This window comes from Brachypodium distachyon, chromosome 2, assembly GCF_000005505.3.
Source record: "Brachypodium distachyon strain Bd21 chromosome 2, Brachypodium_distachyon_v3.0, whole genome shotgun sequence".
NCBI classification, from domain to species: Eukaryota; Viridiplantae; Streptophyta; class Magnoliopsida; order Poales; family Poaceae; genus Brachypodium; species Brachypodium distachyon.
This window is the reverse complement of record NC_016132.3, coordinates 57,470,313-57,486,178: the sequence shown is the minus strand read 5'-3', so window position 1 is coordinate 57,486,178 and position 15,866 is coordinate 57,470,313. Positions and strand designations below refer to the sequence as shown.

Here is a 15,866-nt window from a genome sequence, read left to right as displayed (position 1 = left end):
AAACAAAAGGCAACAAAAGCAAAACCAAAGCCGAATTAGCCAACTGGAGAAACAAAAGAGCCGAATTAGCGCGCACTAGCAATAGAGAGAGGGAGGGATTTGCCCGGAAAAGCACGAATTAGCCGCTTTAACAAACCAATCCCAGCGAGCTTTTACCAACCGCTGCTGCTGGAGCTCCTCCTACTTCTTCCTCCTCTTCTTCTCTAGAGCTCCTCCGATCCGTTTCACCTCGCTGCGGTTTAACCCTCCCTTTCTCGCACCTTCCGCATCCGCATCGCCTCCTCCTTAAGCAACGGCGGCCGCGGAGCGGGGCCCGACGCTCTAGCATCCTGCCCGCGCTCGCGCCACCCACCAGCAACAGACCAAGGGATCCACGGACGCGCACTGCGGCTGCTAGGTTGGTCGCTAGCTCTCTCCGCGGCGGGCGAGGGGGGGCGGTCAATGGCGGCGGCGGCGGTGGCGGGCCGGGATGCGTGAGATCGCGGGCCGGGCGTATGGGGAAGGAGGCCGGCGAGGGGCACCAGCGGCGGCCGCCGGACGGGGCGGGCGCCAGCGGGGGAGAAGGAGGAGGAAGAAGGGGCGGGAGGTTCTGCTGCTGCGGACGAGGAGGAGCGGGTGTGGTGCGGCTGCAATGCGTGGCGGCGCTCGTGCTCGGCGCGGCCGTGCTGCTGTCGGCGCTCTTCTGGCTGCCGCCGTTCGCGGGCCGCGGGAACGGGGCGGAGGGGCCGGATCCGGCCGCCGGGTTCCAAGGTGAGTGTCTGCTACCCCAAACAACCGGGGCCGCATTGCGAGATCTCGCCTTCAATTCTGGGTTTTCGGCAATGTCAAGCACGCGAGTAGAGTGTGGTGGCTGTTTCGATTTGTGTGTGCCGGATTGGTAAAATGTTCACCGTCTTCTTTGGATCTGGTTGTACGGAGCGGACCATGGATGCTGTTTTGGGTGGGAATTTGGATCAGCTTTGAGCAAATCTGGTCGAGATGCTGATTGTCCTTTCTGGTCAAACTTTTTTTTTACAGCTCCATGACTTAGTTTCATCACCGTGAGACTATAGCATCGCCCTTTAATTTAGTCACATATGGCTGGTTTCCGGAAGGATTGTGTCTGTATTCGGTCTGTGTTGCTTGGGCGTGTGTCGGTGCTGTTTTTAGAAAATGAGTAGGAGGGGAATTTTTTGGTAAAACTGTTGATGTTAAATCGGCGCAGCTGTGTATGGATGGGGACAGAGACTCAACTTCGGTTAAATCTCAGCGATATTTAAAGGGTAATTTTGTGTGGCACTTCAGCATGATTTTGTGCCATAAGTTTTCATCCGACTGTGGAACTGTCGGTGGAAAGTTTTGTGAGCTACTAATGGGATATAGTTGTTGTCACTTCCCCTTTCATGTTGTTGCAAGTTGCAGCAGCTGTGATAAAGGATACTATAATGGATTACTAGACATGAATTTTTTGATGTGATCTATTCCCAATTCCCAAACAACAATTTTTTCCATGGGCATAAGGCAGAAATTTTTGGTGTAATTTATTGAAGGGGTATTTTTTGGAACCCATGGTTCTAATTTTTTCCAATTTAAATTTAAGCAATTGCGTCGTTCTCCCTTCTGTTGTGCTATGAGTACTGGGAATATTGCTATATCATGTGTCTAATGAACCTTTGTTTTTCAGATGATATAGTGGCAAGCTTTAGGTTACGGAAGACGGTTTCTGAGCTCAGCGGAAATACATCCCAGCTCGAATTGGACATCTATGCGGAAATTGGACTCCCTAACACCACTGTATGCCCTGCAACATCTTTCATTCCGGTTCTTGATATTTCCTTCCACTGTTCCGCATTCAGTAACTGATGCTTCAAATACATATGCAGGTGGTTGTAAATTCACTACAGCCATTAGTTGGATCGAACTGGACAAATGTCATCTTCAGCATTGTGCCTTATCCAAAGAACTCGACTATATCATCAACATGGTTGAGCCTTCTTAGGTCTTCTTTCATGTCCTTGGTTGTGCGACAGTCAACACTCCACTTGACCGAGTCCCTGTTTGGGAATTCATCTTCCTTTGAAGTGCTCAAGTTCCCTGGTGGAATAACAATAATTCCTGTGCAAAAAGCTTATCTTCCTCAGAAACCCCATGCAACTTTTAATTTCAGTCTGAATTTCCCAATATACAAAGTACAAGACAGAACTGATGAGTTAAAGGATCAAATGAAGGCAGGACTGCTACTCAATTCTTATGAGGTTATTGCTACCTTCTGGCCTAGTTCCATTGTTGTCTGTCACCATTATGATTGCAATTCAAAATAATGCTAGTTTACACTTGTACATAACTTCTGTTCATTTAACTGAACCCCCTTTTTAGTGACCTTCATTGCAGAATTGTCTGAGGGGTTTGGATATCTGTTTCTTTATGTAGTTCAGGAATTTACATTTGTATTTGGTCCAGCCCATACGTATCCTTTTAGACATGTGAAATCTTGCAGTCTGTCCTTAATTTCTTGCATTATGCAACAGCACCTGCATCATTTTCATTTGCTCATATTACTTTGGGGAGCATGCATGCAAATGTAGGTCGTTGAGTATGAGGGAGCAATAGGCTTATGCACTATATTTATCAACTCATGCAATAGGTCGATGAGTGAGTAGAGTAGTTTTTAGCAAGCATAACAAAAAGCGTGTGTAAATAGTGTACACTGTCCTCCTTTTCTTCTTTGACTGAATTTTGTTTCTTGTGCATTGCAGAATCTTTTTATCAAATTGGGAAATTTGCAAGGTTCAACAGTTCTTCCTCCCACTATTGTTGAGACCTATATTGTTCGTGTTGTTGGGAATCACCAGCCATCTGTACCAAGGATGAAGCAGTTGGCGCAAAAAATTACGAATTCATCTTCAGGGAACCTTGGTCTGAACCATACTGTATTTGGCAGAGTAAAACAGATAAGCCTGTCCTCCTATCTTAGACATTCTTTGCATAGTGGGGGCTATTCTGATGCACCTAGTCCAGCACCCATGCAACATCATGGTCATCACGGCCATCATCACCATCACCATGGTCATGAAGACAACAGGCATTTGACTCCTGCTCCTGCTCCAACAAATTTCCCTGTACGTACTCCCAGATACGTTGCTCCATCTCCATCTGGGTGTCCATATGGCAAAAGGCCAAACAACAAGGTTCCTGTAACGCCAGCTGCTGAACCTGTAGCCGATGATCACCATTATACTTATCCTGTTGCTTCGCCGCCTCATCCATTGTCACCTTCGCCTGGTCAGCATCCTCCACATGATCCCAGAAAGAACAGTGGATCACCCGTTCCATCCCCTCCAGTTCTTCCAGAGCCGCCCTTGCCCATCGTTTCTCTTGGTCATGCGCATCCTCCAAGTGAGCATGCAACAACAGGTCCATCTGCTGGAATGTCAAATGTGGCCCCTGCACCTCATTCATGTGAGTTCTCTTTTCCTTTCTATATTTCGATATTTGCTAGTAATTGTTATTTCAAAAGATTCACTGTAGAATGTGCACAAAGGAAGTAAAAGTTTGTCCAAATGGGTAACTATTCAACTGATATATACTCGTAGGAGGATTTTGACAGTTCATTCGAGTTTTAGTTTTTCTAGTCAATTTTTTTGCGCTAGAGGATAATACAAAGTCCAGTTCATTTGGTTGTTACCTTGGCAAACTGTTCAGTTGGCATCATTTTCCAAGGTTTACTTTTTGTGGATGTTTTCTTACCCATTTGTTTGATGATATATGTCTGCCAGCTAGGTCGAGTGGAGAATGAACTCATAGTCAATTAAGCTCAACAGTTTGTAGGCTGACAAGGATAGTTTTTTTCCTAAAGCGCCGAGACAATTTTAGTTTTCTCATGATAACATAAGACAACGATGACAGTCAAATTGAACAAATTCATTGTTGGATTGTGGCATTTTGACCTGTTAAGTATAATGTGCACGTCTATTGTGCCATCTATGGGATTTTACTTCCCAATTGTCATGAAGTGGTATCTGTATCCAACTATCTATCATTTCATTAAGATGTGTCAGTTATATTTTCTGGATTGGTTGGTTAGTCTTTCATTTCTTGCATGATTACCTCATGTAGCATCCTCCGTTCATTGTTTCGTGTACCATCTTATTCTGACGAAATCATTTAGCATCTTTCACTAACTACTCTCTACCATTGGCCTATTGCAGCTCATGCTACCCTGAGGCGCTACTGCCATTGGCTCCTGGTACCCCTCATACTATGTACCCTGCTGAGCCTCCTATGACACACCGACAAAACACGCGGCTAACCAGACGATCTAAACTAGAGATGTTTCGAAGAGAGGACACGATGGAGGCACGGCCGGGTTTTTTCTTCTCGTTCTTATGTCCGCTTACAGCCGGGGCGGGTGGTGGAGCACAACAACGCAGTGCCCCCCTCTGCCTCGGCGTTCGTTCTGTCATGAGTCCGCTGTTATATATACTTGTTAGTCCAATGTAAATATGGATGGGATATGGGGTATAAGGCAAGAAGGGCGAAAAAAAAGGGCAGAAGCAGAGCTGAGTGCAAAGCTGAGTGGTCAAAGCCACAGCGGTGGCAGGCCCTTCTTTTCTCTGGCTGTGCACCGGCAATGCCTTTGCCTACGCCGGATCGCCATGTACTGCTGCTGCTGCTGTTCAGAAGAGGATACGTTATCACATTCCAGTGTAAAACCTTTTTGTTGTTGTTTTTTAACATGAGAAAGGGCATAGCTTCTTTGCCTCCGGTTTCTGGTGTCTCGTTTCCTCGATCTTGAGTACTCTTCCTGCAAAGCATATAATTTCCGGTGTCTAGTTTCATGACCCTGATAACCTGAATAATAGATTGTTGAGGATGCCCTAGGTATCCGTCCTGCAAGCTTGTAATTTTGATCAGTCATCCACGCATCCTACCTGTTCCTTGCCTGCAAACCCCAATATAACTTTGTGTTAGCAGGTTCCTGTGTTGGGGCATCCCCAATAAGTAAACTTCATCTTCAGATATAGCTCATGCCAACCAAGCAAAATCAGATGTGGCTTCGCTGTCCCGGCCGCCCGCTGGTACGCTGCGCACATGTACAGTGCACGCGCGCGGCCGTGCAGAAGATGCCCGTACGAACCGGCTGCTAGCTATGGTGGGCTAGTGGCAACTTATTAACTGAGCAGCAAGCAGTGCGAATGTGCAATGCGGTGCGGCGCATCAATGCGAGGAGCATCGTCATCAGCTCATCTCGCATCAGAAGCTATTTAGCAGCTACCCAACAAACAGCGTCCATCGTCCAACCACCTATTCGCACTCCTTCAATTAATCATCACCAACCCCATCTCTTTCTAACCATCATCCGTATGGTATGGCTCTAATTTCAGACCGATGATGCGGGTTAGGTTAGGTACCCGAAGTACCCCGTATGAAAACAAACCGAGTCTAGGCAACCATGCATGCATGATCATCCATTACACTTGTTCTGGGGTGAAAACCCGTGATCTCGATCTGGCCTTCGTTGATGGTATCCTGCAACGGTGACACATACACCCAAGGCCTTGCCGCTGTCATGGTCGAACCCAGTCTCTAGGATGAATCCATGATACGGGCCATGATACTAGGCGTACAGTATGGTTTTCGTTTCTTGTAATTCTTCTATGTAGTCCGCTTTGTTGTGTCAGGGTCCTCCGGTTATCTGTCACCGGCGGGGCCCTTGACGTACACAGCAAACACGTTGCACAGTACAAGCGCAAACACTAGCTGTTGCACCGTAGCACGTCCTGATCGATCTGCTGCTGGTACTACGTGCTTGATCGACCTGACTCCTGAGCCTCCCCACGAGCAGCCCCAAACACAACACTTGTTCTCCCTTCCTTCTCTCGTCATGCCGCCGCTGACGACGAGAAGCAGCGGCTCCTTCTCCTACCGCAAGCTCAAGAAGCTCCCCCCGCCCCCCACCGATCACGAGCACGACGACTCCGCCGCCGCCACTGCTGCTGCCATCCAGGACTACTACAGCCAGGCGGCCACCGCCATCTTCGCCACGAGGGGGAGGACGAGGAGGAGGCCCTCGTATGCTACCGGGCGTCGTCGGCGGCGGCTGAGGATCTCGGGCCTGGCGAGGCTGCTGCGGCGGAAGGCGGCGGCGGTGGGCGGGCGGGTGCGGGCGTCCGTGGCGAAGGTGGTGGGGCGGCTCAGGGAGGGCGGGCCCTACGTCGGGGACCTCTTCGCCGGCAACTACCTCTTCCTCCAGGTCACGCCGTCGTCGTCGTCGTCGTCGGCCGGGCGGCGGCTCGACGGAGGGTTCTTGCCTTATTACTACGAGGTCAAGAACAAGCAGGCCGCCGCTGTACAACAAGGCTTGATCCGTGCATAGTTCTCCGGTACTCTCCCCGGTAGTCCAGTGCATGCATGGATGGATTAATTACTGCTTGGTGGATTTGTCTGATGATTAGGTTGGTTCAATTTGCTTGCTTGTGCAAATTGTGATCCAAGAGTGCCTCCTGTAGGGGAATAAAAAACATGTGCGAAGACAAGTTGTATGGTTATCTTATCTGTGTCTTTTGAGTATATACGGTTAATTTTTTAGGGGAGTTTTCTTTCTGTCCTTAAGAGTTTGTAAATCCGAACCCTATATATGATAATTGAATGGATTATGAAAACAAGGGCTCGTGTTGAGTACAACTGGGAGAGTGATTGGCGGGGACTCTTTAGTTCAGACTCAATTGGCCTACTTACTTGCACAGGACTAGTATACTCCAAATGTGCATGTGCAACAACTGCATTTACTAACAGCCAAAATGGTTAAGGCAGGCAATGGTACTTCTCTGGTCCTCTCCAAAGCTCTGACAGCCGGCCAGGTGAATGTGATCTACTCTAGTCTATTTATGGGCAATCAGCGTTTGCCGGTGCTTAATTAAGGACCACCAATCTCAGCTATATCCTATATTCTCTTCTAAGATTACGTAAACACGAAAAAGACTTCCAAGTTCGTACTGTTAGCACTTACTGTGGCCTATCGGTGTCGATCGTCAGTAACCACGACTAGGATTTAATGATGGCTGGATGGAAGGAAGGCCAATTGATAGCAAGAACTGTCGCCATCCGATTAATACTACTACAGTCTCCACATTGATGCTGGCAGGTGAGCTGAGCTGGGGGTTTTCCTGTCCACCAACGGTGATTTGGATTGTTGGCAGTTGCACTGCCCTTTTGAGGGCTAAACGTAATAAGAAGGCCAAATTGTCTTTTGGGACAAAGGAATCTGGGCCCATGGCGACGTTTCCAGCAGCTCAAGCTGTTTGTTACCAGCCTTGTGTGGGCCTCCATTGATCCTTCCAACGCTGACCTCTACTGTATTGCGTAGAAAACATTTTCTCCTTTACAGAATGTACTTGCCACTCTGGGCTTTTCAGGCTCTCCAAAGTGGATCACTGGGAACTGCAATAATATTTTTTCAAGGCAAATCTAAGAATACCAATTCAGTGTAACCAACTAAACATTTTAGACTGGTGAAAGCCAACAGTGCTAAGTTCCTTAAAACAGAGGGACAGTATGTTAATTAGACAAGTTCTTATTGAATCTTCTACAGAAAAAAACACTGCAAACAGGATGATCGTATCATGGACATGATAGGAAACGACTCAGAAAACAAGTTAAGTGAGTCAAGAGTCATATATGTCAGGAGGAACAGGTAAAATTGAATGAATCTGACTTCTGATGTATACAAGGGCCTGATGGTACAAATTCTACTGCTACGCTGAGATAAAATTACACCGAGGTAAACGAATTTTCAAGAATGTGAACTGAACGAAGAAGATACATGGGATCCCTGGTAGTAGACTCCATGGACGGTGCGGCACGCAGGGCCAAGGGGAAACAATTTATGTCACGATCAACTATCTGACAAATATGTACCAAGAACAATGATCGTAAGGTCGTCACAGATGGTTTTGTCAGAACGGTTTACTGTGCTTGCTGTTGTCTCTCTTGAGTTGTACTTTGAGTTTCTTGCCACCTAATTGGAAGCCATTCATCATACCGATGGCTGACTGCGCGGAAGCAGGAGAATCATAGCTTACAAAACCTGCACCAAGATGTAACCAATTAACAGATCGTGTGAGCGATGGGTGCAGGAGAGTGAGCAAGTGAGAGAGTTTACCGAAGCATTTACTGGCACCCGTTGCTTTGTCTACAAAGACCTTGGCACTTACTACTCTACCGAACCTCTGAAAGGCATCGGAAAGTTCTTGGTCCCCAAATTCTTGTGGGATATGGTAGATAAATAGATTGGCTCCAGGAGGACCTGTGCACATGTTGTTAGGTTCACAACTCAACAGACTTCACAATAGAAGCTATGAAAACTGTTAACTAGTAATTTAGGTGTTGCATAGTAGGATATCTACGATGATAAGATTTGTGCAATGCAATATGGATTAGTGAAGTACTTAAGTAGAAACAAGTAGTCACATCCACAATCAGAGTTATCAATCAGTCTTCAATGTTCATGCTAGATTCTTGTGTGCATCTCCTGATAGCCTCATATACATGTTGCGACCACAAGTACAGATGTTCATTTTTGCTACAGGATAATGTTCATCACAAAGAAAGAAAATGCAGATGGCATTTTGGGGAAATTACATGCTAAATAACGTTGCAGTTACTCTTGGAACAATATAGTATATTCCCTTGCACAATAAATAAAGATAAGCATCAAATGTGGCTAACCTTCTGTTTGTGTTTGGCCACCACCATTGCTACTGGGACTATATGCAATAGAATTGACATTCGCACTTGGAACTTTAAGCGGATTGTGAGAATTCCCAAAAGGACGATTGCTCATGGGACCACCAGGATAGGATCCAGTATACTGCATACCAGGCACACCTGGATAAGGGCTGCCTAAATGCATTGCGTTAAACGATCTTGAAACTGCATTGGGGGATAGTTCAGGATTGACTCCTCTTATCGAGTTTCCTTGATTAGGCTGAACCATATTCTGAAAGGCAGCTTGATTTTGCATAGGAGATAAAGGGTACTGCATAAGTCCATATGTCCCTGGAGGCTGCACACAAAAGTCGAAGATGTATTCCATATCAGATCAGTGCACGCAAATAAATGCTGACAAGTAAAGACCCATATTTAATCTCTTGATGCTCCAACATATAACAATTAGGTATTTAAAGTACCATTGGCATAATGAGGGTGAATCTGACAAATTTTTGGCAGTTCCAATGAAATGAGTATTCTTTTTGCAATGCATATGATAAATACCACCTTTTTGTGTTTGAAACTAAGGAACAGTCAGGACTGCAACAGATGGACAAGTTTTAAGAATACTTTGAGGGTGAGAACACAGTGTGACAAATAACATATTCTGGTCGATAATTTTTCTGAACACTATCTTGAAAAGAAACTAGGACCAGAACACTTGAAGTTCTAAATATATATAAAAAAAACTGTGCTATGATAGTGCATAGTGCAATCAAGGTTACAAGAGCAGCAAAAGTCACCTGATAACTAAATCCATTATACTGATGAGGCAAATATCCCATCTGTAAAGCTCCAAATACTGAAGATTGTGGCATTGGACCTCCATTTGGCATATTAGGTGATGGCAGTTGAGCTTTCTGTGCTTTCCGGGCCTGCCTTTCCTTTTCTGTGTCAGCCCATTTGACAACCAATGGTACACTTGAACCCTAACAAATAGATCAGAACTTAAGAACCACATACAAATCAAGCAATAAATATTAGACTTCAGAAGGTGTCCAGATGATTAATATAATGAAATTCCAATACATTGAAGAGTGCACTAAAAGGGTAAGGTAATACAGAAAAAAAAAACATTTGTACTACTATTGTAGGCTAAAAGGGTTGCTGCATCGCTAGCTATGCATCACTGAGGTAAAAATGTTTCAACATATTTCCTTGGTATCTTTTGGTTTTATGGTAAAAACAAGTTCATGATGTACATATTTTTAGTGTGTCCATGCCACCAACAGTAAGTAGTTGCTAACTAGTAAGCGCTATATGGGGAATAGATTAGGAATGGCAACCGTCAATTGATCATTTAAGTCATATTTTGATGAATCTAAATATTCAGGAAAAGTAGAGGTTAGCCACCAAGTTGTATGGCTACCAAAGGCTTCACACCATCAGCCTGAAAACAAATAATTTGAAATTTTGACGAAGATAACACAATACAGGGACAAGCAATCGAATAGTTTGTTGTGTATAGCTGCTGGGGAAAATAAGTAAACAGTTCACCGGGAATAAGTGATATCCACAAGTTCAAAATTGCCTTGCTATCCTAACTCATATTTGGCAAACCTCTATTTTGTGCTTCCCGTTTAGAGCCTCAATAGCTGCCACTGCTTGCTCCTTGGTTTCATATTTAAGGAAGGCACATCCAGCTGCAATAAAAAAAAGTTGATCAACATTGTTGATGTTTCAGAGTCAAGTGATGTTTCTACTTCTGTTGGCAAGGAAAGCAACTTCTCGATAAAGACATACCTTTACTTGTTTGTTGTGAACCCCTCAAAATTTGTAGATCCTTGATATTTCCATATTCAGAAAACAAGTCCGTCAATTCAGTATCTTCCACATTTTTTGGAAGCATTCCAATGAAAAGCTTGTGTTCTGAAGTCAAAGTAAGTGTAAAAATGAGTGCACTGTTCACATGCCAATAGAAAATAGGTGCCAAAAAACTTGAGCAAAGACTCGTGTACAAAATGAGGCAAAGACAAAAGTTCTTCTACATAAACGGCAACCATACCAAGCCTCTCTAACTCTCCGTCAGCATATTTTACTTGCAAAGGACTTGATGCCTGTATTAAACAGAGGGAAAGAAAAAAGTGTCATCAGCGAATAAAGGGAAGTAGCAACAGGTCTGCAAAATCTGTACTTTCATAAGCCTTGAAGAAAAGGTTTGTGGATTATATCCAAATAATGCATCAGAAGAGTAGCTATATCACTAAAATGAATACTCAGTGAAGTTCTTTATCATTATGAATAAAGTAATTCTGGCCCACCATAGAAAAAAATGACATCCATGCATATTAAACAGATAAAGTACATAAGTTGCCGTTCAAGCTAGTTGGACCAAATCATGCAATACATCAACAAAAATGAACTTTAGTTGCAACTCAAGCTACTTGAGTCCAAAGCATGCACTATCATGAGATTTTGCATTTAGTCCAAAAGTTTGAGTAACTGTCGCATGATTGCATCTACATTAACATTTTGGCTGTGTTTGATAGGAGCCACTTGGAGTTAGGTTTGGTGGGACCTCAGTTAGGTGTGCCACAAAGCTGAAGCTACAATCAGTTCATTTTCCGTACAAAATGGGTACAAATATATGGTGGCTAAATTCCTGATCTAACTTTTGTATGTTTTTCTCTCAGGGACAAGCCTAGTCCACTGTGTGGTGACAAGTTTAATTTTACCAGAGTCCCAAACTTATTGCCATTAAAACATGAAGACACCCCACTATTTGCACCATCATGTGGTAGGCTGGTAGCTCCAGTAGTGTGGCTCTTGCCTAAAGTTAACTGTAACCTTGATTCTTCCAACTAAATATTCCTTTTCATCCAGTGGCCCAAATGTTGGCAAGCCATCCACAGACAGGTGATACTCACATTAACTGTAACCTTGTTTCTTCCACTTAATATTTTCACTTGTCAAGATATAAAACCTGTAACTACAACCTTCACTAATTATCTCATATACTGCATCAGCGTTCTCAGTCAGGTTACAGTTGGCTAAATTAGCGATGGAAGGAAACAACCTTCACTAATGCTCCTACTGTCCTGCCATAACAGAATACTTAGTCCATGAGTTTAAACCAATTATTTTTCATAATATCTGCAACAAAGTGCAAGCCCACACATAAGCTTGCTGAAACATAAAACGAGAAGACCTTAACGCAAAGTTCCATATTTGCAGTGGCTTTTTTTCTATCATCACAACAGCAGACAAAAGACTGAACCAACAGCTACAGATAATTTATGGATGTTACAAACATGATTATTTGTATTGCATGAGAATGCTGCAAGATACATATAGTTATTGATGTAAGCAGACAACCCACAAAGCCGACATATAAGTATAGTTAAAGTCAGCCTAGTGGAATTTCCTACTTCAAATTGTAACCAAGAGTTCACTTTAGATATACTTATATGCGGGTTGTGGGCTGCCCACTTGCATCCTTAATAATAGTATTTACTTTCAAAAGTCTTTGTATCAGAACAAAATGTTTTAGTTGGATAACCACATAGCATGATCAGCTTTATCCAACAAGAACCAAAGCTTAACTATAATATCGTGTCTCCTAGTGCAATACAGGAAAAGAAAATTACCATCTGGGTCAAGTATAGTACTCCCTCCGTCCAACAAAGGATGTCTCAACTTTAACTAAATTTGAATGCATCTATATACTAAGTCATGTCTAGATACATCCAAATTTTGACAAACTTGAGACATCTTTTGTTGGACGGAGGGAGTATGAAATATCCTTCTACTTTCTTTGCGGGAGTAAGAGATACCCTTCATATATCAGAAATAAAGCAAGCCTGGAAAAGGGCATAACCTGCCAAACCAACGACTACTAGACCATGAAACTACAATTTCAGGGTTCAACTGTTTAGGCCCTACAATAATTTGTGTGACCCCTTGACAAACTAAAATTGTTTATGCACACAGAACCTGAAGGAACCCACAAACATTCAACATAAACAGATCAAAATTTTAGCCCACCCACTAATAAGTCATCCGCAGAGTGTGCCACAAAGATTTTTATCTGGTCCCACCAAACAACTGAAGATATGTGTTACCCTTGCCAACCGAATATTCATGAACCACTCATAATTTGCGAGCAAAGAAAGAGCTAAGGAATCTTACTCAATTTGTAACAATTCCACGTAGGCAGATGGCATAAAAAAGACATTAATTGGTAAAGACAGGAATGCTCACATACCCCCGGGAGTGTGTGCTTATTGTGGTACGCATTTATCGCCTTGTCAGCCTCATCCCTTGAGGGGCATATAAGGAAACAGCACCCTGCATTGGGTTAACGTGATCGAAAAGTCAAATTAAGAGGGAGATGGGAAAAAGTATGAAGCATCAAGCATCAGACAAGCACAATCAGGCCTGCAGTGCCACATCGATGAAGGAAAAAAGGCGTTAGCAGGGACAAATCGGCCTCACCAACGTAAAGTGCTACACAACTTAGGGAAAAACAAGGAACTCGGACTAAATCTCAACATGCAGCGGAGCATACATTAGTCGTGATATACTCAGCGGCTATTGCAGTCAAAACATGCAGGCAGAACAAGAAACTGGAAGCAATACATTCTCTGGCGAGATCGTGCAATGCCAGTTCAAACAGAAGACCAAAGCAACCTCATCCCACTATTTATTTTCTGACGCCAATTAGAAACAACCATCTAAATAGCGAAGCTCCAACCCCCAAACTAGCTAAATGTCGAAGCTCCAATCCCCAAAGTACCTTAAAATCGACGCAAGTATAGCACATTTGCGCCTGCATTGCTTCAAAACAAGCTCAAGCGAAACAACATAGAGGGGGGAAAAGGCAATGTAAAACAGAAATAGTACTGATAAAACTGAACTTTCTGAAAACGGAGCGGTAAAAAGGCAGAATTGACACCAGCATTGGAGCAAATCTGCAAACCTAAACGCAGCTCAGACAGACAGAGCTGGGATTCGAGCTCAAAACCGCAGCACTCGGAGAGTTCGAGCCGAGATCTCCCTCGAGCACGGGAGAAGACACTACGAATCCGTTCCCCACGAAACTCTCCAATTCACCCCCTGCGGCATTCCGCCGAAAACCACGCACTAAGCAAAAAACAAAACAAAAAAGAGCTCGACAGAGCACGCGAAAGCTTTTTGGCGCGAGGGAGAAGAAGAACAGCGGTTAGAGCTCGAATTCCGGGCGCGGCATTGCCCGCCCCTTCCCCCGCAGAGCCGAAAGCACTCTCCGGCGCGCGGGGACGAGCAGCAGCCCCCAGATCCGGGGGGCGCTCGTACGCACGCACGCACGGGATCCGCACACGCACCTCGGGAGGCCCTGGTGGCCTTGTCCTTGATGACGGTGACCTCGTCGACGGCCGCCACCTCGCGGAACATGGCGAGCAGCTCCGGCTCCGTCATGTGCTTGGGCACCTGCCCCACGAACAGCTTCACGCTCTCCTCCACCTCCTGCTCCTCCCCCTCTCCCGCTCCCACACTACCACCTCCCTCCGCCGCCTTCTCGCCGTTCTCCGCCATTGGGACGCTGGTGTTTGCGCCGGGAACTCCTCCTCCTCCTCCTTCGGCCGCCGCTCGCTGCTGTACCGCGCTCGCTCGAGTCGGGGGCTGCCTTCCGAGCTCCACGTCGCCTCGCCGCTCCTCTTGCTCGAATTATTTTTGGGCTTTGGTTTGTTTGTTTATTTTGCGGGGGTGGTGGTGGAAGTGATGGGGGAGTTGGAGTTTGGAGGAGTACGGAGTATTCAATTTAGCCCTAATAAAATACCCAATAAAATAACCTAATAATAATAAGCTGGTGCTAAATGGATATGCACGTACTAGTATAGCAGCATGACCACCTTGGTGGGGTCCACTCTCGTGGGGAGCAGTTGGGCTTCTCGGTGGGGTCCACCCTGCTGTCCTTGTGATGTTCTTTTGTTTTCCTAGCCACTGCTTGTTTTCTTGCAGCTTTCTTTTTTTCTCCTGGTGTTTTCCAATTCGATAATTTCCCTGTTTTTTTTTCTTTTGCTACCCAGCTTTCTTTTTGAATTTTGGTTTTCCCTCCTTGTATCCCTGTGTTTCCAAGCTACAAGCATTTTGGTGTTGACTTATGTTACAAACAGAGACTAGTAAGTTTTTTTTTTGATAATTCTGATAAAAAAAGATTTGGTAGAGTTGTCTCGTTGCAACCGTGGTGGTAGCAAAGAACCCAAAGCAGGTTTCGGAAACGATGTAATATTGGTAAAGGTGAAATATTCTAGGTTTCGCATGGTGTTATTTAAAAAAAAAAAAGAACTCACAATACAGACGTGGCAATTTGACACGCACATTGTTTTGCGAAGGAAATGAGTTTTACTTCTATTGTGATTTAGGTTTCTATACATTTCAACTTCCAGCACATCTAATTTACTGCATCAAGTGTTAGTTTGCTAAGTAATTCTATGATGGAGTAAAAATTAAGTATGACGCCTTCATAATTAACATGCTTATTTTATTTTACTTCTTACCGCGAGGAGATGGTCGAAAATGCCAGTTAGGTTGGATGACTACGAATTATGCGTAGTGGGTTTGACTACACCAAGATAGTGGACATCATGTCATGCGGAGACTACTGACCAACACCATGTGTTGGAATGTCTGTTCAACTATATTCTGTGTATTCTGTTCACCGAAATAAGTGAAATCTACATCAATTTTTTTCCGAACGGAGAGAGTATTCTGTTTACAAATGTGTGCCTGATAAATGAACCGTGTAATAGCAAGATCGAAACGATGTAGAAATCGATCGTGAATTCTGTTGGCTGCTGCGTGCGTGCTCATTCATGCGACCTGGGTTCGTGCCATGCATGGCAACGGGCAGGGGGTAACAGCAAAAGCAAAGCGTACCTGCCGACCCATTTATGCAACTACGCGCTAGCTAGCTAGACGGAATGGGAACTCATGCACGCTTTCAATCCTTCCCGAAGAGAGCTGGCATGTCTGCTCTCTTTGATTGTTTAGGGATACTTTGATCATGATCGGCTTGATTTTGAAAGGAAAAGGTAGCATTACAAAGTGGCCATTTATGTTTAAAATCCTCGGATTTAAATTTTGGTCATGTAAGTATGGAGTATTAATTAGGGTGTTCCATTCAAAGAAAAAAGGGT

At 44.5% G+C, this 15,866-nt stretch overlaps 3 protein-coding genes across 3 annotated transcripts; 2 read left to right on the top strand and 1 right to left on the bottom strand.

Annotated features, from left to right (window-relative positions):
• The first annotated feature begins 18 nt into the window (after nucleotides 1-18).
• LOC100823449 lies at nucleotides 19-4,749 on the top strand. The gene is made up of 5 exons (XM_003564991.4): nucleotides 19-750; nucleotides 1,664-1,773; nucleotides 1,863-2,234; nucleotides 2,736-3,438; nucleotides 4,188-4,749. The coding sequence occupies exons 1-5, from the start codon at nucleotides 495-497 to the stop codon at nucleotides 4,262-4,264; spliced, it is 1,518 nt and encodes a 505-aa protein (XP_003565039.1). The 5' UTR covers nucleotides 19-494; the 3' UTR covers nucleotides 4,265-4,749.
• Nucleotides 4,750-5,297: 548 nt separating this feature from the next.
• Nucleotides 5,298-6,644, top strand: LOC100837559. The gene has a single exon (XM_010234490.3). The coding sequence runs from the start codon at nucleotides 5,864-5,866 to the stop codon at nucleotides 6,353-6,355; it is 492 nt and encodes a 163-aa protein (XP_010232792.1). The 5' UTR covers nucleotides 5,298-5,863; the 3' UTR covers nucleotides 6,356-6,644.
• Nucleotides 6,645-7,602: 958 nt separating this feature from the next.
• On the bottom strand, nucleotides 7,603-14,459 carry LOC100822623 (RNA-binding protein BRN1). The gene is made up of 9 exons (XM_003564988.4): nucleotides 14,052-14,459; nucleotides 12,953-13,035; nucleotides 10,754-10,805; nucleotides 10,492-10,617; nucleotides 10,309-10,391; nucleotides 9,492-9,677; nucleotides 8,707-9,043; nucleotides 8,141-8,284; nucleotides 7,603-8,065 (listed from the first exon to the last, which is right to left on the bottom strand). The coding sequence occupies exons 1-9, from the start codon at nucleotides 14,260-14,262 to the stop codon at nucleotides 7,935-7,937; spliced, it is 1,353 nt and encodes a 450-aa protein (XP_003565036.1). The 5' UTR covers nucleotides 14,263-14,459; the 3' UTR covers nucleotides 7,603-7,934.
• Between the last annotated feature and the right edge of the window lie 1,407 nt (nucleotides 14,460-15,866).

Excerpts from the sequence above, each read along its gene's own strand:
- LOC100823449 (XM_003564991.4), top strand. The coding sequence starts at position 495 with ATGGGGAAGGAGGCCGGCGAGGGGCACCAGCGGCGGCCGCCGGACGGG. Across the intron at positions 1,774-1,862 it reads TTGGACTCCCTAACACCACT|GTGGTTGTAAATTCACTACA; the intron begins GTATGCCCTGCA and ends ATACATATGCAG. Across the intron at positions 3,439-4,187 it reads GGCCCCTGCACCTCATTCAT|CTCATGCTACCCTGAGGCGC; the intron begins GTGAGTTCTCTT and ends GGCCTATTGCAG.
- LOC100837559 (XM_010234490.3), top strand. The coding sequence starts at position 5,864 with ATGCCGCCGCTGACGACGAGAAGCAGCGGCTCCTTCTCCTACCGCAAG.
- LOC100822623 (XM_003564988.4), bottom strand. The coding sequence starts at position 14,262 with ATGGCGGAGAACGGCGAGAAGGCGGCGGAGGGAGGTGGTAGTGTGGGA. Across the intron at positions 10,618-10,753 it reads CGGAGAGTTAGAGAGGCTTG|AACACAAGCTTTTCATTGGA; the intron begins GTATGGTTGCCG and ends CTTTGACTTCAG. Across the intron at positions 10,392-10,491 it reads TTCACAACAAACAAGTAAAG|CTGGATGTGCCTTCCTTAAA; the intron begins GTATGTCTTTAT and ends TTTTTATTGCAG.